The sequence below is a fragment of the Camellia sinensis genome, chromosome 14, assembly GCF_055761805.1.
Source record: "Camellia sinensis isolate YWXY chromosome 14, ASM5576180v1, whole genome shotgun sequence".
Lineage (NCBI taxonomy): Eukaryota > Viridiplantae > Streptophyta > Magnoliopsida > Ericales > Theaceae > Camellia > Camellia sinensis.
In genome coordinates this window covers 28700036-28726062 of record NC_138974.1, presented here as the reverse complement: position 1 = coordinate 28726062, position 26027 = coordinate 28700036, and the positions used below count along the sequence as shown (strand labels likewise).

Below are 26027 nucleotides of genomic sequence, written 5' to 3'. Positions count from 1 at the left end.
TATATTATGTGGCTCATTAGGGGGGTGCTCGTCCCCGATAAGTCACAAAATATAGTGAAGATGATGTTTTTGCCACTACTTAGAGACTTTGACCGTATCCAGGAGTACAGCTGGGGTGGTGCCACATTGGCATGTTTGTACAGGATGTTGTGTCGGGCAACTAAGGCTGATACAAAGGAGATAGCTGGCCCACTTGTGCTGTTACAAGTGAGTTGCAATGACTTGTAGTTTTATCTCATATTCTCAATTGCCATGTTTTCTAAAGTGCCTACTGTAATAAATTAATAATGGCATCATTCATTGTAGGTTTGGGCGTGGGAGAGATTGAGTAGGATCGCCCCTAGTCGGAAGTCGAACATTGTTGCTGGCGAGCGTGCCATAGGGGAGGGTGACCAGCTGTTACCACCTGGCCCGCGAGCTTGTAGGTGGAGGGTTTCCTTCAGCCATGAGGTGATATCGACTAATGTCAGTGTCATCTTCAGGGACCAGTTCGATCGCATGATGGAGGGGGAGGTTTGTAATTTGTTCATGTGAATTTATCCATTTTTTTGTTTGTCAACCTTCGTTGTACAAATAGATCTCTAAATTATTGCATGCTATTGCAGTTCATATGGGAGCCTTATGGGACGGAGGATGACATCATGGCCAGCTTCCCATCGTATTGTACCATTGGTCGAGACATATGGATGGCACAAGTGCCACTTATATGCTTCGATATCATTGACTGGCATCTCCCCGACCGGGTGCTTAGACAATTTGGACGAGTTCAGAGTGTGCCTAATCGCTTTGATGCCCACTTGGCTATGCATTTTAGAGATAGGCGTGGCAACATGGCCATTGATTGGGCAAAGGAATACCAGACATTTATTGGTGAGTAGAACAACTGACGCAACACCATTGTCCATGCTGAGAGGAGCAATGAAGTGCTTACATCTTCGGACTCATACATGTTATGGTTTCACCGTCATACACGTCTAGTACTTAGTAATCCGAGTGACATTACTGCCTTTGGATACCAAGGCGTCGACGGTAGTTTAGAGGGATAGGTAAGTTCTTTATATTCTCCAAAACAACATTTGCTTAAGTTTGTGTATGTTTGTTATTTGGCATTGATGGTTATGTAACACAGCTACCATTACATTACAGGTTCGTAGAGTTGCGAGGGCATATCACATGGCATACACTGCCCATATTACACCCAATGGTAGAGAGGGATTGGATGCCATTACCGAGATACAGGAGTTATTGTACGATGGTTTGCAATAGGCACACCGACGTGACCGACTAGATTTCGGCCACTTTGGCGAGGATCCTTATATGGGGGTAGATATTACAGTGACATCAATGCCGCACCCGAATATGTTATCCACTGAGCCATCGACATCAATGCCATCGACATCAATGCCTCCACCGCATCCTACCACACGTCATGCACATCAATCGGACTATTTCGATATGGAACACTTTGGTGAGGGGCCTTCCATGGGCCTATCCCCTCATGGTCCATCTACAGCAATGCATACACCGCAGACTTCCCCACCTGAATGTACCAATTACACATCCCAATTTGCCCCTCAGGTAGATCCTCTAATGTTTGAACATACTTCCACACACCATGGCCATATATTGGACCCCTCCTGGTCACCACCCCCATATAGGACAGCGGTTGGTACCTCGGTGACTCCCTTAGCACCACTGTCTACTACATGTCTGTCTACTATGATTCCCTCTGCGTCAACATTGACTGCACCCGACCCTTTCACAGTACCATCATCTCCTACCCCACTATCATCTCTTACACCACATATGACCTTCATCTACCATGTTGATCCACTCATTACCCATGACCTTCACATTGACGGAGAGGGGGAGGGCCAGGTCCACGCACCTACCAGAGGGACAGGTAGGGGTAGAGGTTGTGGCGGCCGTCGTGGTGTAAGTAGAGGCCGAGGGCAAGGGCGAGAGCGACGCTAAGCAATAGACCATGACACTAATGCAGCGGATGATGACGTTTCACAGTTTAGTGTCGTATGTGAAGGTGTGCCGGAGGTGGTATCAAATGATTGTACTGCAGCCATTGGTGATGTACAGCCAGCTTCTACAGAAGCGGGCGAGGGAGTCGTACGTGCAGCAGCGCAAGATATACAGAGAGTATATAGTAAGAGACCCAGGAGACAAACCCATGGAAGGGGTTGTGGAACAGGGGGAAAATTAGGACATTAGGAACAACCAACATTGGTAAGTATATTCAAACATTATCTTCAGGTGGTGTTTTCACTTGGATTAGTCTATATTGTTTAAGTTGTGGCTTATTATATAGTTCTGGCTTTTGGCTTATCTTATCTTGTAATTGTGGCTTATTTTATAAGATTCTAGACGTTGCCGCTGCTGCTATTTTGGTTGTTGGTTGCTTGTTGTTTCTTGATTTTGGTTGCTGCCGGCTGTGTATTGCTGCTGCTAACTTCATGCTGTTGTGGATGCGTCGTGATGGTGTTCATACAGTTGGAACATTTACTTTGTTATTATGTTTGAAATAGTTATTGTGATACTATATGTATTTCCTGGACCTAATTTTCGCCTTCCATGTGGGATGTACATGGTTTATTCTGTAAATAGGTCTTGTTTATATTTGGGTGTACTTAGTGTTGGGTTTGTTCTTGCTCCCCATCTGCTTCTGTGCTTACACTACAAGAAATCGCACCTTTGGCGAGCATTTTTGGCGACTATAGTGCTTGCTTTTTGGCGACCTACTTTTAGCATTTTTGGCGACTATAGTGCTTGGGTAGGAAAAATGCTTTTTGCTCGGCAAGGGAAGAAATTTGATTATGATCTAAAACAGGTGAAATTGCTCTCAAATAAAGTTATTCTTGCAGTTAATTTTCAGTGGATATAGTTCTTATTTCTAACAAGACTTTTCTGTGGAAAATTATGATGTCTTTCAGCTTCGCTTTTCTGGTGATCTTCTAATGGAACTGGGTGCTGGGATAGAATTGGCAACTGCAGCTGTGCCACACCTTTTTCTGCCTTTAGCTTGTGTTGCCAATGTAGCAAAGGTTTCACTTCTCTCTCTCTCTCTCTCTCTCTCTCTCTCTCTCTCTCTCTCATCCCATTTTATAAATGTGGTCAATGTGTTGAATTAGCTTTGTAGCTTTACATTTATATTTTATTTCTTGTAGAATGTGGGTGCTGTTACATCAACATCTACTCGCACTCCAATCTACAAAGCCTTTGCTAAAGGAGAAAACATTGGGGATGTTACTGCAAAGGGAGAATGTGTGGGCAATATTGCCGATCTGGTATGAGTCTCCAACTTCTTTTGCAATTTCCAGAAGCTTGTGTTTGCCGTGAGGACGTTGGGAATGAATTTTGGTCACTGCTCAATATCATGAAAATGTTATGAATAGTGGTTAGGATATTGGTACCCTCTGTTTGGAAACCCCACGTGTTATTTTGTTTGAGATGGGGGAAAATGGTAAAATAGGAATGTCCTAGTTACATAAGGATATATATGTTGTTTCCTATCTCTTTTATGTGGTTTCCTTTACTTGACACATATCCTCCAATCCTTTTAAATTCTTGGTGTATAGAAATGTAAATAGTGGATTTGATCTGTGTTTCCTGTTTTCAGGATAGAATTAATAGCATGCAAAACGGGAAAATTGTAGGCTCGTTGACTTCATGTCTTTCAATCGACATATTGACCTTGTGACACTCGTGTTGAGTGTAGATACCATGAGCTAGGTGCTTAAGCCTTTTGAATTGAGTCTTTTAATTTATCTATACCCGAAACCCCAAAATTCTTTTCAAGAGATTGAAATAAATGCATGAGCTATTGTGACCATGCTGCATCCATTGAATTTTATATGAATTTCAATTCCGGAGAAAACATAATCAAGTGCTTGCAAATACAATTGATAATGTGAGGGGCCACTAACTAAGGTTTATAGGACAAATGACATTTATACTAATGCAAATTTGATAGTTATTTGGACATTTACCACACAGGTCACTCTTTATTAGATAGAAGAACTCACCAAGGAGTCTTGGTTATAAAAAATAAGTAAAATTAAAATAATTAAAAGAAGAAAGAAAAGAAATACACAATTAAGAGTAATATTGTCATTCTTTTGTTATTTTGGAGATCATTAAAAAAATTCTTATGTTCCATTTGGATAAAACTTGCAAATGACTAAACAAACAAAAATAAATAGTATTTTTTGCTAAGTTGAGTTTCTATTTACTCTTCACTCTGTTACTACCAAATTCAAAGTGCTTGATCTCTGAGGCAAGCATAAAGGGTACTATACAAAGAAGTGATCTCTACAATTAGTCCAATATGAGCCCCTTATCTTTAAATCTAGGTGCAACAATGTGCCTTGTTTGACATCTTCAAATCTTATCTCCTCCTGTCAAAAGATTATTGTCCAAATATGCTGCCTTTCTTATAAAAGAATCACCAAGGGTGCACAAGCTACACACACACAAATGTTATATCACTGTTTTTTTTTTTTTTTTTTGAAGAAGTAATACACTAGTGGAGCTAATTGAGTTTCTACTTTTGAACTTCTGCGTATTGTGAGAGTAATGACACATTGATGGGCATCACACCTTTTCATGGCAATATGTTATTTCATGTTAAATAAAAGAAAAAACTGAACTACTGCAGCATTATGTTGTGACATTTCTACTTTGGCACTTGATGGTTCTTGGATCAGTGAGCTGAGAATTGGGTATGAATTTTATGGTCTTTTGCAGTGTGCATGATGCACATACTTATGCATTGAACATTTTTACTCAGAGCTAATGTTGCTGAACCCTTGTTTTTTGAAGCTTGGAACTGGGTTGAGCATCATTATAGCAAAAACAAATCCCTCCCTACTCACAACATTTGCCTTCCTTTCCTGTGGATACCTTTATAGCTCCTACCAAGAGGTTGTCTGTTGTATATTAGAAATAATTTTTTGCCCTTTATATACTTTTGTGCCATATGAAACAAAGTGTGTCATTTTTACCTACCAAGTATTCAATTTTTTTGTTTTTGTTTTTGCGCAGGTTAAATCTATTGTGTTGCGTACGCTAAATTAAGACAGGTTAGGACAAGTGCCCCACTTACCTGTGCTGATGGGGTTCTGTTGTTTGATCATCTCACTTAATGATCAAGTCTCATATGCACATAAAATGAAGGCCCTTTTCTGATATCCTGTGGCTTAATTGTGTTGTGTATTTATTTTGCAGGGAGAGTTCCAACACTGGAGGAGGGAAATAGGATGGAAAAAATATTCAGTTTTCCCTGGTCAAAAGAGAGGCCTGTTGTTCTCGGTATGTAGCATGTATATAACAGCACCTGCTGCACATTTTTGGCGAGTAAGATTAAAATTTGTCGGCGTTGGTTCAAGATACTAGTACGAAAATTTATTAGTCAATAAATATTACTTATTGGCGACTAAATTTAAATTTAGTCGCCAAATATTACTTTTGGCGACTAATATTTTCGTCGCTGTTCAGTAATTTCACTATTGCTGGTCTTTTACTATTAATACCATTTTCTCAATTCCAACAGATCGACTTGCAACTCTGTTGGGTTCTCACAGAGAAGCCATTTACTGACTTACATTCGATGCATAAAGAAAGGACCTGTGATAACTGACTCTAAACTGAAGTGGTAGATACAAAAACTTTTACCCCTCTCTCTCCTTTAAATATATATTTTTCTGTTTTTTTGTTTATGCAATAATGTATATATTTGATGAAGTGTGTATAACTATTTGCAACCTAATTTTTGAGTTTTTTTCCTATTGCAAATATTTCCAGGTATGAGAAATCAGGACACCTGATTGGTAGTGAATACGTCTTGCATACTTATGGTCCTATTTATGTTCTTTCTGCAGAAGTGGTAGCATCACTAGCAATTGCTAGAAATAATAGGTCCATCCATAACAATATGTAGTTTATTTTGCATGATCTCTTTATTGTGGTTTATATATACATATATATATATATATATATTATGTTTGTTTGGTATTGTTCTAGTTAGTCATGTTATCACATTGACATTCATTTGGTGAAGTAGGTTGGTTTCTTAGATTTTAGGATGTCTAATTGAATGCTAGATGACATTCTATGGAAGAGTTCACATTCTAAGCTTTGAACAAGGTTTTGTGCTCTTTCTACATGGATTCAAGGTTGAGGCTTACAATTCATTATGGTCATGAGCATCTTTCAAATTCTGGAAATCTATAAGCATATATATTCTGGAAAAGGAGATAACCCGTCGTAATGTAGCCATTCAAACTTTTTCTGCCACATATCTGGTGAGGGACTGAGGGTTTAAAACAGAATGATGTGGAAAATTACAATCTTGTTTACTAGAGTCCATTTAAGTACTTTGTAAACCTACTAGTAGGACATTTGTAGCCCTTGTCTTCTTTTTATTTTTTATTTTTTGCTACAGGAATGCTTGGCCTTCCCAATTATGTGCACTTTTTTATCCTTCCAACTTTTATGGTTTGATATTAATTTTTTAAAGTTGGACAACTTTTTTATTTGCAGCAAATAAAATGTAGTACAGTATATAGTTCCTTAATGCTTACTGTGTTGTTACCTTTCAGGATTATAATTTAATCAGTTTAAATTCATAAATGATGAAAACGCCTTAAACTTAACCGAAAAAGGGCGTTAAGAGGGCAAAACTGCGAAACAGCCCCCGAACCACCATTCGGATGTCACAGCCACCTTCCCCGTGACAAATAGGACCTGTGTCAATAGACAGAATGTAATTAGCACGTGTAGGTTGGGAGTTAGAGCCGAAAACGCCTTAAACTTAACCGAAAAAGGGCGCTAAGAGGGCGAAACTGCGAAACAGCCCCCGAACCACCGTTCGGATGTCACAGCCACCTTCCATGTAACAAATAGGACCTGTGACAACAGATGAAATGTAATTAGCACGTGTATGTTGGGAGTTAGAGCCAACAACGCCTTAAACTTAACCGAAAAAGGGCGTTAAGGGGGCGAAACTGCGAAACAGCCTCCGAACCACCGTTCAGATGTCACAGCCAGCTTTCCCGTGACAAATAGGACCTGTGACAGCAGACAGAATGTAATTAGCACGTGTAGGTTGGGAGTTAGAGCCGAAAATGCATTAAACTTAATCGGAAAAGGGCATTAAGGGTGCGAAAAAACAAAAAGGGCGTTAAGGGTGTGAAAAAGCTAATTGATAAACTCACTTTGTTGCTGTATAATTGATATTGTGTGTTATATCCTCATAAATCGTTATTTGCCTATTGTAGTTGAAATCTTTGAAATAACAATATGTTATGCTAAAAGGAATCATTGACTGATTTTTCTTTATTTAGTCTTGCTATATCAGTTGGTATATTCGTTGTGTTATTCATCTAAATTCAACTGAGTTAGTTATCTAATTTTTTCCATCTCCATAAGCTAAATTACTTGTTAAATAAATTGAACCATATTATGTTTAAACAAAAATCAAGCTCTGCATTTTTTATTACTTACCTCACTAATTTTTGTTGCAGATTGATAATGTTGGCATGGATACAGTGATGTTTTTGGAACAGAAATATGATGTTTACATGGGCACAATTTACATTATATTTTTTGTTTATGGAAAACATGTAAAGCTGATATGCTTTTTTATTAATATTTTTTTTTAGTTTGAATTGTAATTGTTGGTTCGGATAGTATATGTATTTGTTAGATTATACTATGTTTATGTATTCTTATTTTCTTTGATATGTACGGTTAATAGTTAAGTTGTGTATATGGTTGAAAATTGAATGCTACAGGTTGTGGAGAAATATTTTTATTCAATGGTTGAGAATTGAATGAATGAATGGATGGATGAATAATTTTGTATATGCACAGGTTACAGGTGACAGTGAGTATTATTTCTTGTAGTGTTATTTGGTGTTTGAACAAGCATGTCGTGTTTTTCTTAATGGGTTGAGCTTCCTAAAAAAACTCCGAGTTAATGTAGACTTGTATTGGGTTGTTGTTATATAGTTTTTTTTTTCATCTTACTCAAATGGGTGAATATAATATTTTTACTCACCAAACATACAAATAGATTTGTATACATTTTTTTTTTGTTGGGGAGTGCTCTTTCCCTTGCAATTCTTTATTAGTTCATCACTTTCTTTATTGAATTGCAAAGAGTTAATGAATGTTCTGGATTAATGAATAGACTCTCTCAGATATCTTTAATGCTTTGGAATTTTCATGTTTGGTCTATGAATTTTCAATAATTAAATTAAACATTAATTAGAGATTTCCACCATAAATTTATTAGAGATTTCCACCATAAATTTATTTTAGGTTTAAAAATTAATTAAAAGACCCTCCAAATATTTAATTTGCACTTTAGGATTGACCACCAAAATATTTGAGATTGTAATAAGATTATTATTTAATTATTTACTTAATTTTTATATTCGGGTTCTCACAGAACAGGTAGCTTAGTCAAAATTTTTCCTCAATAAAGGCTCCTAAAATAGTGACCTCTACGTAAAGAATTTCAATCTCCATCAGGAAAGAAGAAAGAGTCACCTTCCAATTCGTGGAAGTCCAGTCAAAATGATGAGTGCAGTAAGGAATGGGGGGTTGACAGAAAACTAAACTTGGGGGCTAGACAAACATTACCCAAAAACAAGTGATTGGTCCAGTTGAGGGACTAATAAAGTTCAAACAGACGAACTACCGTCTTCAACAACACAGAGAACAGAACATGTAGCTCAGTCAAAAGCTTTCCTTAACTGGGGCTCCTAAAATAGTGACCTCTACGTAAAGAATTTCAATCTCCATCTGGAAAGAAGAAAGAGTCACCGGACAATTCCTGGAAGTCCAGTCAGAATGATGAGTGTAGTAAGGAATGGGGGTTTGACAGAAAACTAAACTTGGGGGCTGGACAAATGTTACCCAAAAACAAGTGGTTGGTCTAGTTGGGGGACTAATAAAGTTCAGACAGACGAACTACCGCCTTCAACAACACAGAAAACAGAACAGGTAGCTCAGTCGAAAGCTTCCCTTAACTGGGGCTCCTCAAATAGTGACCTCTACGTAAAGAATCTCAATCTTCATCAGGAAAGAAGAAAGAGTCACCGGACAATTCTTGGAAGTCCAGTTAGAATGATGAGTGTAGTAAGGAATGGGGGTTTGATAGAAAACTAAACTTGGGGGCTGGATAAACATTACCCAAAAACAAGTGGTTGATCCAGTTGGGGGACTAATAAAGTTCAGACAGACGAACTACCGCTTTCAACAACACAGAAAATAGAACATGTAGCTCAGTCAAAAGCTTCCCTTAACTGGGGCTCCTCAAATAGTGACCTCTACGTAAAAAATTTCAATCTCCATCAGGAAAGAACAAAGAGTCACCGGACAATTCCTGGAAGTCCAGTCAGAATGATGAGTGTAGTAAGGAATGGGGGGTTGACAGAAAACTAAACTTGGGGGCTGGACAAACATTACCCAAAAACAAGTGGTTGGTCTAGTTAGAGGACTAATAAAGTTCAGACAGACGAACTACCGCCTTCAACAACAGAGAAAACAGAACAGGTAGCTCAGTCAAAAGCTTCCCTTAACTGGGGCTCCTCAAATAGTGACCTCTACGTAAAGAATTTCAATCTCCATCAGGAAAGAAGAAAGAGCCACCTTCAAATTCCTGGAAGTCCAGTTAGAATGATGAGTGTAATAAGGAATGAGGGGTTGACAGAAAACTAAACTTGGGGGCTAGACAAACATTACCCAAAAACAAGTGGTTGGTCCAGTTGGGGGACTAATAAAGTTCAGACAGACGAACTACCGCCTTCAACAACACAGAAAACGGAACATGTAGCTCAGTCAAAAGCTTCCCTTAACTGGGGCTTCTCAAAATAGTGACCTCTACGTAAAGAATTTCAATCTCCATCAAGAAAGAAGAAATAGTCACCTTCCAATTATGAGAAAAATGAAATTTCATATATATTTTGTAAAAAATTGTTAGCCTATCTAACAAACTAGTTCTATTATTTTATAGGACTCTATCTATCTAAACAAACACATAATTTTTTTTCCCTTTTCTTTCACTTTTCTGTATGATTGCATTCACTTTATTTTTTCATGTATTTTCTATTATATCCAAACAAAATGTTGCAGCAATGCGTATTTTTTTTTTCTTAAATCTTCTAAGCAAATGGCAGAGAATTTCTTTTCTTAAATCTTCTAACCAGACGCAAGCAACAGAGAATTGATAGTGATTGAGCGAAATAATGTCTTAAACAATGTTGTATGTTTTGTCGTATCTTTGTTACTAGAGTATAAGACAATGTTGTTGTTCATCTAGCTTACGGATGTATTTCAACAATTTGTTATATGAACCTGAAGTTTATGAAATCATTACATTTATAAGTACACAAATCCATTCATTGAACTATTTGTAGAATTACAAGAACTATTCAAAAACAATTGAAATATCTCCCTTCATTGATAAGTCGTGGATAAGCATTACAAATCCATTACAAGATAAATGGTTTGGTCATTCATCCAAACAATTTCATTCATTATCATCATCATTTGACATCTCAATATCAGATTCATACATAACATCCATGCTCCAGGCGAAGTACTGGTGTGCATCATCCATTAACCCATCTTCGGTACGCTCATTTGCGGTCTTCATTAGTGAGGACCTTTGCAAACGTTGGGTCATGCGATTAACTTCGTCGCGGATACGATGCAATGCCCTTTGCGACAACTGTGGAGTGTCAGTTGGCATACGCATGGCTAACCGGCGAGGAAATTTGATATTAACTTCACGACATAACTGAACGAGAACGTTTGCTCGAGTTATGCGAAATTCCCACTCAGCTCTCATGGTATTGACGGTGGCACGTGAGTAACGCAAAATTGGATTTAATGGGTATTGAAATTCATCTCCATCTACAACCCAATAGCGACCCGTTGCTGAATATAGATCAACCACCGTATATCTCATGATGATATCGCTCGAAATAGCTGTAAAACTTTTGTTATGGTATGATGCGATAGTTATACCATATATACACATGGTAGCTGTATATATGAAATTATCGTAAACAACTATGCATGAAATTATTGTAAACAAATATGCATCAGAGTTGTCACGTCAACTTTTATGACCAGAACAACTATGCATCAACTTGATAGGAGTTGTCACTTCGACTTTTATTTACTGCTCAGTGCATATCTGAAGGTTTTAAGGAAAGTTCAAATCCGCTAGGAAATTTTATTAATTTTGCCGCTTACAAATATAATTCAATTTATTTTGCCTTGACAACATATTTAATTTCATTTTTTATCTTACATATTTCATTTAATTTAATTGAGGAAATTTGACCAATTTAATCTGAAGTTAATTATGTGTTGATTTAAGTCGGTGCCGTTCTTATCTGTAACACTTTCAAGTTCTGTACATCGAAAAACCCATTCATTCTAACTCTACTACAAATTAATCTTCAATACATTCTAACTGTATAATATTTCATCTTCAACGTTTATGAATCTATTTGGGGCTGCATAGGGTGGCTTTTTAAACACAAATGGTCTAATTGTTTTGCTATTTTGTTCTGACACCCCCTCAAAATTTTTATGAATTGCATAATTCACATGGGCACAGTAGATATGGTACGATAATAAATTGTAGCTCGGCGCAGTGATACGTCCAAGATTTCTCAGTGATGCTCGCCAGTGACTTGAACAGACATAATAATTTGGGTGCTTTGTTTTTTCCTCAGATGCTATGTGACTTTGTGCAGCGATGCAGTGATGCATGTGACTTTGTGCAGTGATACAGTGATGCATGTGACTTTGTGCAGTGATGCAATGATGCATGTCACTTTATGCAGTCATGCAGTAATGCATGTGACTTTCTGACTTTGCCATGCTTGTATACTTTGTGACTTTTGTCCTCACATTACGTGATGCATGTGACTTTGTGCAGCGCAACTTACATGCTTTGTTTTTTTCCTCACATTTCAGAATTCATCTAAGTCACATTAATACGACCACATGGCAATAGTGTTGATAAACAATTACGTGATGGACTGAAGGAGTGAAGTGTAATTTACCGAATATAAAAAGAAGCAGAAAATGCAAAGAGGAGAAAATGGGATGACTGTGAAGTTCATTAAGTGAAAATAAGATAAAATATAGGCTGTAAAGTTCCAATCGTGTTTACATATCAGGTGACCATTTTATTATTTTGGTGAAAAAAACAACGATAGTTTTGCAGGTCAAAGTGAGTTGGACGGTTGTGTATTTACTTACACTCTGTTTCATAGTTGTTTATGAACAATATTACTTTAAAACACAGAAAATTAAAGCCGCTGTTTCATTTTATTATTTCATTCATAATTTTTTGAAAACACCAATTTGTACTGAAATCGTCAATTCCAAGTGACTACTTACTGTATTAAAAAAGTAAGCATGAAAAAATAGTTTCATGTGGCGATGAGATAACTCACTGCATTTTGTTTTATTTGAAAATTCACTGCTCGAATATGAAGGGATTGCATTATGATCCTTTGTCCTATAATTATGATTTTATCTGACAACCACGTCCGTGACTACATCACAGGTACACAAAGTCACGGGTACTCAGGATTTGCATGAAATAAATAACATAAAATAATATCACGGGTATCACTTCTTCCATAGTGCCCCATCATGCATTATCGTTACTAGATCATCTCTAGTTAACCCCCACTATGATGTCTATAAATAGCGATACCCCCAGTGTGATGTTTGTTCAAGTCATAACAATAGTAATATATCTACAATTACTTTTATTATTTGTTTGTTTATTTTATGAACAATGTCTTCAAGAGGTGCAGGAAGTTCACGCCGGCAAAGAAATCTGAAAGTGTGGCTGCTACCTCCATTTACTTATGACTACAAGAGCGAAAAGTACTCGAGTCCGAAGGATTATTATGCTGGTATCCGAGCAGAATGGGCGTTCAGGGTAACGAAGCAAGAAGGATTGTTTAATGATCTACATAACTTTGGGGCACTGGTACCTCATCATCATTCATTGACCATGGCTAGACGAAATGTGAGTGACTATGAAAAAGCAGTTAGCAGAATTAAGAAGGAGAACAACAGAATGTTGATGCAGAGATGTCGACATTTCATGCTTCAGCTAGCCACCGAAATGGCAGAAGCAAGCAACAGAGATTTGACAGTGATTGAGCGAAATAATGTCTTAAACAATGAAAAATATCTCTCTGACTACTACATGTCAGATGAGGAATGAGAAATCAAACACCTTTACCTTTCATATATGTTTGTATGTTGTGTCGTATCTTCGTTACTGGAGTGTAAGACAATGTTGTTGGTCATCTAACGTACGGATGTATTTCAAGTATTTGTTTTATGAACCTGAAGTTTATGAAATAACTACATTTATAACTACACATTTATTAGTTCATGACTTTCTTTTTTGAATTGCAATGAGTTAATGAATGTTCTGGATTAATGTATGTTGAATTATGTGAATACTTAAAACACATAAAACATAACAGGTGGCTCGGGGAAAAGCTTCCCTTAACTTGGGCTCGTGAAATAGGGATCCTCTACGTAAAGAATTTCAATCTCCATCAGGAAAGAAGAAAGAGTCGCCTTCCAATTCTTGGACGTCCAGTCAAAATGATGACTCTGGTAAGGAATGGGGGGTTGACAGAAAACTAAACTTGGGGGGCTGGACAAATAAGGTCAAAGCCAAGTGGTTGGTCCAGTTGGGGGACTAAGTTTAAAACCCAATTGGTTTTACTTGATTTGCTTGTCAAAATCACTATTTACAATTAATTATACCCAAACATATTGTTTTCTGCATCTTTTTGAAGAAATTGATGATTCTCTTAGTATAGAATAGCAATCAATGCAAGGGCAAAAATGTAAGAAACTAGACTTGTAACCAGTTCTAATGACGCTGATTTTATATATTTCGGATTTATACCCAAAGAGAACAACACTTCCGAAATTACTATGTAACATAAGTTTTCTAGACAGATTTGAATGCACCAGTTTTCTGGACAAATTTGAATGCACCATGATATTCACAAACATTGGTGGCCAAGTACTCCTACCTAACCCACGTTTCACTCACAAGATCCACTATTATTTTAAAGTTTATTTCAAAAGTTGAGATTGTAAATGTTTCCCAAAATATTACAAATTGAATATTCAAAAATTGATTTTAAAATAATTCCAAATGACAACAAAAATTCAAATAGTCATATTTTTCAATGAAATACAAATAGTTGGTCGTAACAACGAATGATGTATAGCTAAGTGAAACACAACATTGCCTACATAAGCTTCATTTTTTATTACAATGACAATTCAGAAAGTCACATGGCAATAGTGAATTCACTGATTTACCTTACAATGAGCATGTCCTTATTTTGTCCGTATTTGCAGATGGATTGCCAAGTCATGTGGCTTGGTGCACAGGCTTTGGTTTTCTCGATTTTTTGCTCAATTTTTTGATTACAGTGACAACATATCTCTTATTTATAGCGATCCCGGTTGTCCCTTTACTGTTCTGTTGTATTCCGGACTCGTTTTCGTGAAGTTGGTAGTGGTATCTATCTTGTTGTCGTCCTTTAATTCCACTTGATTGAGTTTTAGGATGTTTTGAACAGGGTTGTTACAGGTTGGTTAGGCCTTGGTTTTAGTTCCTTGTTGTTCAGTTTTTAGGCGATCCGCTCGAGCGGGTCTTCTTGCGTTCGAGCGGGTATTGCACACCTCCAGTATTTCGGGTTCCTGCAAAACTTCTGCAGATGTGATTTTTGCGCTCGAGCGGGTTTGTTTACGCTCGAGCGGTGGCGCTCGAGCGGGTTTGTTGGCGCTCGAGCGGGTAGTACTTTCTGGGCATAACTTCTGGGAAGGGGAAATCTACGCTCGAGCAGACTGGTTTTCGCGCTCGAGCAGATGTGCTTTACTCTTGTGTCTTGACGCTCGAGCGGGCCTTATTGCGCTCGAGCGTGTCCAGATTTTTGTTCTTGACGCTCGAGTGTTGTGTTTTCCGCTCGAGCGGGAATGTCGTATAAGAGAGGGCAGCTAGGCATTTTTGAATCACTTTCTACACTTCCTCTCTCTCTCCTACTTTCTAAAAAGATATTTTGAGAGCCTCTCTCTCTAGAAATTCCCTTCTCTCTAGGGTTTGATCTAGTTAGAGTGCTTTCCTTCCCTTTGCCCTTTGTAAAAGTTGTGTTGATCGTCGAGGGCTTCGTTTTGATCCGTGAATCTTAGAGTTTGGAGCATTTTAGTTTTCTACATCTTCTCCTCTTAGGCTCTGAAATTGAGGTAGGGATTCCTACTCACTTTTATGGTCTTTAACATAGATTTTTGGTGATTTTGATTAAGTGTTGAAGTTGGGAAATTTTGGGACTTAGGGTTTCAAAATGTCAAAGAGGGTTTTATTATTTTGATTCTAAAATGAGTATTTTGAGTTTCAAAATAGCGGTATTGATGTTGATTGTTGATATATGGGCCATTGGGTCGATATTGAAAAATGGGGGAAAAAGCCCTAATTCGTTGTGTAAATTAATTGGTATAATTAATTTGGGAAAAATGTTGATATTTGGAATTGAGTTGGAAATAATGAAGTTGACTCATTATATGGTAGAATAGTGGAGTTGGATTTGTTAATCGCCCACTTTTGAAAACAGTGATATTTTATCTGTTGGAGCTTTTATTATCTGTTTAGAAATAACTGCTTGGGCTACTGGTGGAGGGTAGTTTTGATTGTTGTAGACAATGCATGATGATTAGGCAAACTAAAACTAATCAATTGGATATGTCATAGAGTATGACGTTTGATAGAATACATTAATGTTATGTATTGATTGATTGTGTATATGACCTTTGTGTATATATGCATTGTGTGCGTGGGAGGAGATAGGGGATGTATTCCACGGTTTAGGGGAAGATAGGGGATGGACCTCTAAACTGGATGTTGTGTGGGAGGAGATAGGGGATGGACTCCACTGATACAGCTTATATGCTTGTCAGATAATGTGTTGATACAGCTCATATGCTTGTCATTGGAAGTGTTGATACAGCTCATATGCTTGTCATGGGAAGTGTTGATATAGCTAATATGCATATCTGTTGAAATGTGGATATAGCTTGTATGCTTATCTATTAAGATATTGATATAACCTGTGTGTTTATCTATTGTAAAAAAATGGAAAACGTTTAATATGAGTCTTGGTCTCATATAAGTGGTTGGCCAGGTTCTGAGCCATTGATGGAAATTGTGGAATTGATAAGAAATGGAAATGGATTATGAATTGGTTTATGGAAATTGAACACTTATCAATTGCTAATGTCTTAGTCATTGCTCATACTGTGTTTAGCATATCTCTACTGGGCTATGGCTCACCCTATATGGGAATATCATTTTCAGGTACAGGTAGCATGTCACCTCCAAGGACATAGCTTGGGAGGCTAGAGGCGGACACACTTTTGTTGTCTTATTTCTTTTTGATGTATTACATGTAAATTCAAGCCAAGGGCTTAATGTGTAAATGAGTTAGTACTCTTTTATTGTAACCAAGTGTTAACTTGGAAAGCTGTAAGCCCTTAGGGCATTTGCTTTTGTCGTTAACATGTAATACTTTTTGTAATGGAATTCTGATGAATAGAAGAATGTGGAGTTTTTATATAGCAATGCATGTCTATATTGATGGGTTTAATGTTATTATTTTGAGGGCGTGACATTATTGATATATGTGAGATTCTGAATTCAGAAAGTCACATGGCAACAGTGAATTCACTGATTTACCTTACAGTGAGCATGCTCTTATTTTGTTCGTATATGCAGATGGATTGTCAAGTCATGTGACTTGGTGCACAGGCTTTGGTTTGCTCGATTTTTTGATTACAGTGACAACTCATCTCTTATTGATATATGTGAGATTCTCAATTCATGAAGTCACATGACAACAGTGAATTCACTGATTTACCTTACAGTGAGCATGCCCTTATTTTGTCCGTATATGCAGATGGATTGTCAAGTCACGTGACTTGGTGCACAGGCTTTGATTTTCTCTATTTTTTGATCGATTTTTTTATTATAGTGACAACTCATTTCTTATCGATATATGTGGGATTCTCAATTCAGAAAGTCACATGGCAACAGTGAATTCACTGATTTACCTTACAGTGAGCATGTCCATATTTTGTCGGTATGTGCAGATGGATTGTAAAGTCACGTGACTTGGTACACAGTATTTGCCTTACGCTGTTTTTTCATTCTAGTGACAACTCATACCTTGTTCGTATATGTGGGATTGTCATGCAGAAGCATCTTTCTAAAGCCGTTCATAACCAACTATATAAACGACTAAAGGTGAAGACACAACCTTACAACTCATTTCGCCCTACGAAATTATCATTCATTTGTTTTAAAAAATTAGCATGGCTACATGGTTCATGGGAGGGAGTGAGAATCGCAGAGGTGGTAGGAACTTGCAAAGGGGTGACAGTTCACGACGAGGAGGGGGAATAGGAAGTGGCGATGCTGAAGATGAAACACCATTTACTTTGTTAGATGCCTCTTGTGCTTATCATGATAGGTTTGGGAAGCAACATTTTGTCATGCCCAAGTACTATCGAGATCTATGTGGTTTGGTGGAGGATCCATCAGATAATCAAACAGGATATGGTTTAGCAAACGCTAGACTTCTGAAGTGGCCCGCACTATTTATAGAGCGAGTGCAAATGGAAAGATTATGTCAGGAAAATCGACTGAAGGTGCCAAAAGCACGTTCTGTTGAGATCCAAAAGGAAGATCCTGATAATGTTGATCGACTATGTGAAAGACTACAACGTGAGATTTCTCAAATGCGCCGTAGGTTAGCTCGCGATATGCAGCTACACATAGTTAAGAAGGATGCCCAAAAGAACAGAACAAAACCAAATGTTGCGGCTATCAAGGGTATCATGGAGGATCTTGAACTTGTCTCTGACGCTGAGCTTTCGGATTATTCAGACTCTGAGCCACCTGTCGATTTAAGCGCGGATTAGGTATTAATGTCTACACTTCGGCAATATAACAACTTGCATTAATATGTAATGTCTGTGTTAGACTAAGTGTTTCCATAATGAGTTTGTCAGATTGTCTGCCTAATATTTGTCTGTCTAATTGTTATGTTTATGTATTGTGTGTTCAGTTCAGGGTGTCTAGGATGTATGTATTGTGTGTTCAGTTCATGGTGTCCAGAATGTATTTTTGTGGGAGACTTATGTTTGTACTACCTATGTTACTGAAAACTGTTACATTTGCAACTTCAGTTATGTTGTTTTCATGCCTGTATGAGTATTTAGTAAATTAGTGACTTCTTATATTATGTATTAAGTTTTATTACAAAAATGTTGACAAAATTTATTTTAGGAGAAATACACATTCTCTTAACTTGTTCATCTTCTCAATCGTGAGAACCCAATAATGTAACCATTATTCATTGAATATAACAAATAACGTTCTCATTCTTACAAAAAACTACACTACCAATAGCGCTTTCTTAATTTAAAAAAAAAAATTATGTTAAAAGCGTGGTTTTCTTAACTAAAAGTGTGATTTCTAATAGCGCTTTCAATGTTCATCAAATTTTCGGCCCCAAACAGTGAAAGTGTGCTTTGTAATAGCGCTTTAGCCTAATTTGGGAATTCCGTCCAAACTAGGCCTAGTTTGGGAATTAAGATGATAAATTGGCTTAATATGGGAAAAGCCCCGAAATATAGTGCACATTAAAAAAATAAATAAATATTTAAAACATAAAATATTTATTCCCACTCTAGGGTGGGTTTTGTAAACACTTTGAAATTTTGGAAATTTTTGAAAAGTGATTTTGGAATTTTTTTTTCAAAAAATTTGAACTACAAAAAATTTTTAAAAAATTTCTCAAAAATTATATCTTGAGATACAAACCAAACAAGCCCTAGGTTTCAGTTTTCTGAATTAAGTTTTTTGAAAACTAAGTTTTTTGTTTTTAGTGAATATTTTTAAGCATTTTTTTTACTTTTTTAGATGCATTTTACTTAGATGTGTTTAAAAAGTAAAATATTTGTAAAAAAATATTTTCAAAAATTAATAAATACACAAAAATATGAAAAATGTACTGAATTTTTGTTTTTTGTTTTTGATTGTATTTTTGGTATTTAGTGTATTTATGTTAGGTATGTTTAAAAACTTAAAATATTAAAAAATTCAACAAAAACAAAAAAATACAAAAAATAAGAAAATAGAATTTTCTAAAAAATGTTTTAGAAAACTCAAAGCAAGCATTACGTTTTAATTTTTATTTTTATTTGTGCTGTAATTTTCTAAAGAAACCCATCTTTGAATGCATTGAAATTGCTGCTCTCTTACTCATCTTTTGATTCCCAAGTCCAACCTTCCCACATGAGAAAAAATAATTAAAAAAAAAATTTCTAAAACCATTTTTTATTAAAAATATTTTTGGTCAAAAATATTTATGTTGAAAATATAAATTAAAAAAAATTAATGTAAAAACGACTGTTCTAAAACCGTTTTTTATTAAAAATATTTAAGTTGAAAATATAAATTAAAAAAATTAAAAATTAATGTAAAACCGGTTTTACCAAAACCATTTTCTAAAATGACTTTTCTAACAACGTTTTTTATTAAAAATATTTTTGGTCAAAAATATTTAAGTTGAAAATATAAATTAAAAAAATTAAAAATTAATGTAAAACCGGTTTTACCAAAACCATTTTCTAAAACGACTTTTCTAACACCGTTTTTTATTAAAAATATTTTTGGTCAAAAATATTTAAGTTGAAAATATAAATTAAAAAAAATTAAAAATTAATGTACAACCAGTTTTACCAAAACCGTTTTCTAAAATGACTTTTCTAACACCGTTTTTTATTAAAAATATTTTTGGTCAAAAAATATTTCAGTTGAAATATAAATTAAAAAAAATTAAAAATTAATGTAAAACCGGTTTTACCAAAACCGTTTTTAATTAATTTGGAATTAATTAAAAACTTAATTAAAACCGGCTTTTCTAAAGCTGTTTTTTATGTTCAAATTTTATTATTATCTTAATCACAAAACACGGCTTTTCGAAAGTCGTTTTCTAAAAAACGGCATTTCTAAAACCGTTTTACCCTATTATGGGAATAAAGATAAAAACACACCCTAAAGTGGGACTAAAATTTTGAAAATGGTATAGTCAGGGAAATCAGCCAGGGGAGAGGGAGAGGGAGAGAGAGAGGGAGCGAGATGCTGTTTTGGAAAATGTATACAACGTGAGTTGCTATTTCAATAGATTATTTAAGTTGTTGTTTTAGTATATTATTTTAGTTTTTGGTTATTTTAATAGGTTAAAATTTTTGTATTTGAAAAGATAATTATTATGCTTGGTTGCATTTTTTTGAATTTTTTTTTGAAAAAGTGATTTGAAAACTCTTTTTTGAAAAAAAATTCTTGTTTGGTTTTTCAAAAAATACATCGTTACAATTTCAAATTTCCCTCCAAGTTAATGATTGAAACAATTAAAAAAATACAAAAAATTCATATCAAAACATTCTATCAGGTACATTATATATATACATGCTTGGTTTTATGAAAACATAATGTAGCATGTATCCATTTATGGGTATATATCTTATAATTAATTGTATCACTTTTTTATAAAATTTCCACTCATTGCAACTATAGAAAACGTAATTTTTTTTTCTAAATTGGCATTAAAAAATTCATTTCGTATAATCAAATTTTCATAAATGTTATTCACAAAATGAAATCATAAATTTGTATTCACAAAATCGTACACTTGGCAAATTTATGTAAAAAATTTCAATATAACCAAAATTTATTTACAAATTTGCAAAAATGGTAAATTTATACAAATTTCCAAAAAACGTAAATTTATACAAGTTTCCAAAAAAGACAGTGAATTTATGTACAAATTTTCGGAAATCGTAATTTCAGAAAAATGCCAAATTATTTCAAATTGGCATTAAAAAAATGTGAATCGATGTGTAAATTTATTTATGAAATCATAAATTTTTTTACAAATTTACGATTAAAATATCATATATTTATGTTTATTTTTATTTTCAAAATCGTAGAATTTCCATGAAATTTAAATAAATAGTCAAACTGAAAAATAGTTTTGGGTTGTCTGTGTAAATAACAAAAAAAGAAAAATGTACCTATATGTACCATAGGCTAAAGCCTAGGCTATGTAGAGGAGTACATGTAGATTGTACTAAAGCCAAGGCTATTCCCATCACCTGAATAATCAGATCTTACATATTTTTTTTGAAAACATAACTCATTTTTAAGAATAACCAAACAAGTTGTATAAAATTCTCAAAAAACCGTATTCAAAAACCACAACCAAACACGGTGAATAGGATTTTTTTATAGTTAGATGCGATATTTGTGAGAGAAAAAGTGAAATAATTATAAATTTAATGTAATATTTTGTCTTATTAACTATTTTAATTTTGTCTTTTAATATTATTTTAACATAAAAAAGTCAAAAAGCTTTCTTTCAGACACTCTCATATTAGTTTGTAATGATCCGTGTAAGTACGGGTTATTATTGTAAGTAAGGGTTATTATTAGTAATATATTTATATTTTATATTTTAATAATTTTTTAAAAATTAAATTGTAATGACCCGTGTAAGTACGGGATATTGTTAGTAGTATATTTAAGTTTTGTATTTTAATAATTTTTTAAAAATTAAAATATTATTATATAAAATTAAATATAATAAATAAATTATTAAAAATATGATAAAATTATATAATATGATATATATCATTTTTTAATTTGTTATATACCTAATGATATAGATTCTAATTCCAACCATATAATTTTAGGTGAATTTATGAAACTTTAATATTTCTTCTAAATTCATTAAAAAAAAAAATTATGGTGTACAATTTTTCTCAACACATAAATACAAAATAAATACTAAAATAATTTTCTTATCTAAAAAAAATATTAAGATAATTCATTGAACTAATAAAGAAGTAGAATAAAATATATATATATATATATATAAATGACTAATTTTATTAATACATAAATCATACTCGCATAATAAATAACCAATTTTTATTAATAAGTAAATCATTAAGTAAATTACCAATTTTTAATGAAATGAAAAATAATTTTCAGTTAACCATTTGGTTAATAAATAAATCATTAAATCAATTAACAGTTTTTAATAATATGATAAATATTTTTCATTAAACAATTTTGATAATTTATTATTGCATTGAACAATAGGTTTTTGTCCTCCTAAGTATTGTGTGAAATTAAAATTTATAACAAACGATAATTGTAATTTCTAATATTATAGAAATGTATTCATATTTTAAACAAACCATATGGTATATTTGTAATTTGTTAAAAAATAAAATATTTATGTTTCATAATTGGGAAATTCTATTTAGTGCACATATTCTCTTAGTACACACACTTATTAATTTGATTATTAATTAATTTTTTCAATCCACACTCTAAAAGTTACAATTATATCATTCATTAATAACCATTGAACCTCCTTCCAAATTTGTAGACTCACATACAAACCATTCAAGACTACAGTGTAAAGTGAAATGAAATGAAGGCAAAATCCTCTATTAAAGACCCTATTGAACCTCCGTTGAAAACACCATTGAAAACCCTCAAAAATATTATTAAAGATGAGGTATCTTTCTATTTTGTTATTGCATTTACTATTTCCAAATCTCTGTGCACTCCATTGCCATAAAACCCTAGGGCTTTTTATTTTATTTTTTATTTTTTTTCAATTTGGGGATTTTGGCACTAATTTTCCGAAATTATACATTTAATTTAATTTGAAATTTAACTTCTGAATAAAAGTGATTAGTTTGACAAATTTGTTCTGAAAAATAATAAAAAAAACTTTCGACAATTGATGTCCGAATATAATGAAATAATTTGGCAGTTGATGTCCGAATATAATGTAATAATTCGGCACTGGTTGTCCGATTAAAATCTGCAAAAAGAAAGAAAAAAAAATGTACGAAAAAACTAACATTTTCATCACTAATAGAGTATAAACCTAAAGATTAAAACAATATGAGAGTTGTTATGAGAGTATTGTTTTGCAAGCAATAGAAGAGTATAAAGTGTATAGCAAGTAAAGTGATAATAATAGAAAAATTAGAATTTAGTTTTTTTTACTCAAAAAGTGTACATTGAGATTTTTTTTGTTTTAAAAAAATGTGTATAGAAAATATTTTCATATCTATACTATATATATAACCAAATGTAGTTGTTAAGTCGAAAGACTCTAAAATTTGAATCCTAAATTCTCATAATTTTGAAAAAAAAAAAATATTACATGGCACTTCCCTTTATCTCCCTTTCCACTCTTCAAGCCTTCTCACTCCTTCTAATAATACTTATCCCAAAATAATAAAATATTCATCTATATCCATCACTCACAATAATATCTATCTCACTCTTAATCTCAATTTAAAACAAAAAAAGAAAAAGAAAAAAGAAATCGACAACTCCTACAACTTCCACACACACATTTCTCTATTTAGTTTATTCCAGTCATCTTTTATTTTCTCATAATAACTCATCTTCTCCATTGTTACATTTTGCAAGTTTGATTATTTGCAAAAAATCATTACAAGGTCAGTATAATATTATTTTTTACTTTATATGTATTTTTTCAGTGTTTGTTACTTTGTGTGTATATATATTTTTAAATTTTTTTAGTTCATCTGAATATCTTTTCATTTTCTTCATTTTTATGCTCATAATATTATTTCTTACTTTATATGTATTTTTTCGGTGTTTATTACTTTTGTGTATATATATATTTCTTTTTTCCATTATTTTTCAGTTTATCTACATATCTTTTCATCTTCTTCATTATTACATTTCGCACGATTTGGGCTTGCTTACTTTTTAATTTGTAATTTGCTTTTGTTTTTCAATTTAATCAGATTCGAAACGCATCAAGTCTTGAATTTAATTTAATTTACTTTATCTCATGTCTATCACACCATCACACTTGTTAATGGCTTTGCGTAAACTCTCGAAATCAAGAAGATCAACTCTGCATAAAGTTAATCTCACTCTTGCTCCTTCAAGCTCTCTCAAATAAGAGTTCTTCGGATCATCTACAACCAATATGCACCCACTTAACAATACAAACACACACAACAGCTTCAAACCTTAAATACAATTTCTCAATTTTAGAATTTTTGAAAACAAAATTATATTTGGCTTAAAGTGATTGGTACATCTAACAATATTTAATTTTAAAATTTTAATATCTTTAAATTTTATCTTTAAAATTTTAAAATCTTTAAATTTTATCTAAACATATCTAATTTAAAATTTTGGATTTTTTTTTACAATATTAGAAAAAAAATGACTCAAATCTATTAGTGTATTATCTAAATTTTGAATTATTACACATGACATAATATTACTGGATTTAACATTTAAATTTTAAAATTAATTAAAATATTTAACTATATGATTTGTGGAATTCCAATACATTTTTTTCTGAATTTTCCATTTTTTTTCTTAAATTTTTACAAAATTTAAGTTGCTAAGTATTGATTTTTTATTGGCTATCTATAATTTTATCCAAAATTATTGGTTAATGATTGACCACTATTAAATTCTTTTTGGCTATAATGATAACAATTGACTACCATCAATTTAAAAATTTTCTATCAATGTATTTTAAAAAAAAAATTATCATCAAGCATGCAATTTAAAAATTAAATATATTTTATTCTATTACAACTTTATTAAAAAAATAAATTTATTTTGCTACTATTCAAGAAAATATATATGCCTTTATTTCGATATAACAAAAAGGGAAAATTAGTCTAGGGTCCCTCTCCCACTTTTCGTAATAGAAGAGGTCCACAAAATTATTTTTTGATATCGAAGGTCCCTAAACATATCCCCTCTTTGTCTCTCCTTTCGTACCCAATCATTTATAGCAATTTTCTTTGCAGCAGAAATGGCAAACCGACAGTGCTGGGTTATACTCTGATGCTGTCGGCTTTTTGCGCCGGTGGTAGCGCTTGTTTGTGGGTTTGCATCGGTAGTCATGGTGTGTGGGGAAGAAAGATGCAGCGTGTTGGTTTCGGCGTGCAGATCCTGCAGATGAGTTGATTTTTTTGACTTGTCTGCTGGATATTCTCCTTTGTGATGCTAGTACTGGTGTTGGGTATTTTTCGGCGAGTAAGAAAACAAATTCAACAAAACAAAAGCACTAAGTTTGGCAAATTTGATTTTCTGGGTAAACAAACAGAGTGGAGTGGAGTTGATAAATGTATATATATATATATATGATACATACATATATATATACAATATATATATACAATGTTAGCACATATATATATATATCCAGTGTTGAATATAACATCTTCAGGTTCAAAATTTCTCTGAGTGTTGAATATAATGTCTTTTGATTTTCTGGGTTTAGTAGAATTGGAGCTGCTTCTGGAAAAGCAATATTTGGACCCCTACTTGAAGAATATTGGAAAAAGAAGCTTGAGGAAGAGGCAACAGTAGAGGAAGGCTTAAAGTGATCCAGAGAAATTCTTCATTCATTTTCTCTGGAAAAAATTTCTATCCAGAGAAATTTGAATTTTCTTTGGGTTCAACCCAGAGAAATTCATAGCATTAAGTTTAAAGAAAATCTATCACAAACTCATAGAAGAACTATTAATTTGTTTGTGCAGGAAATTGTGATTGAATCAGCAGCAGCAGAACCAAAGACAAATTGATCAAATCAGAGTTTTATAGTTCCAGAGAAATTCTGGACCAGAGAAATTTAAATTTTCTCTGGGTTGAACCCAGAGAAATTCTTTGGAAGTCCAGAATTTCTTTGCTTCCAACTGATGATGGGCAAGATTTTGAGAAGACTTCCCTTTTTCAAAAGCTTGAAGCCCGATTAAAGGAGATGACATTGGAATATTGGTAAGCTTCC

The 26027-nt window shown here is 33.7% G+C and overlaps 1 protein-coding gene across 1 annotated transcript; it reads left to right on the top strand.

Annotated features, from left to right (window-relative positions):
• The first annotated feature begins 2481 nt into the window (after positions 1 to 2481).
• On the top strand, positions 2482 to 25626 carry LOC145806872 (uncharacterized). The gene is made up of 7 exons (XM_082904711.1): positions 2482 to 2839; positions 2943 to 3053; positions 3177 to 3296; positions 5236 to 5330; positions 5561 to 5662; positions 5812 to 5925; positions 25521 to 25626. The coding sequence occupies exons 1-7, from the start codon at positions 2525 to 2527 to the stop codon at positions 25624 to 25626; spliced, it is 963 nt and encodes a 320-aa protein (XP_082760837.1). The 5' UTR covers positions 2482 to 2524.
• The last annotated feature ends 401 nt before the right edge of the window (positions 25627 to 26027 follow it).

Coding starts and splice junctions, on each gene's coding strand:
- LOC145806872 (XM_082904711.1), top strand. CDS start 2,525: ATGTTTGAAATAGTTATTGTGATACTATATGTATTTCCTGGACCTAAT. Junction 3,054..3,176: donor GTGTTGCCAATGTAGCAAAG/GTTTCACTTCTC, acceptor TATTTCTTGTAG/AATGTGGGTGCTGTTACATC. Junction 5,926..25,520: donor GCAATTGCTAGAAATAATAG/GTCCATCCATAA, acceptor TTCTGGGTTTAG/TAGAATTGGAGCTGCTTCTG.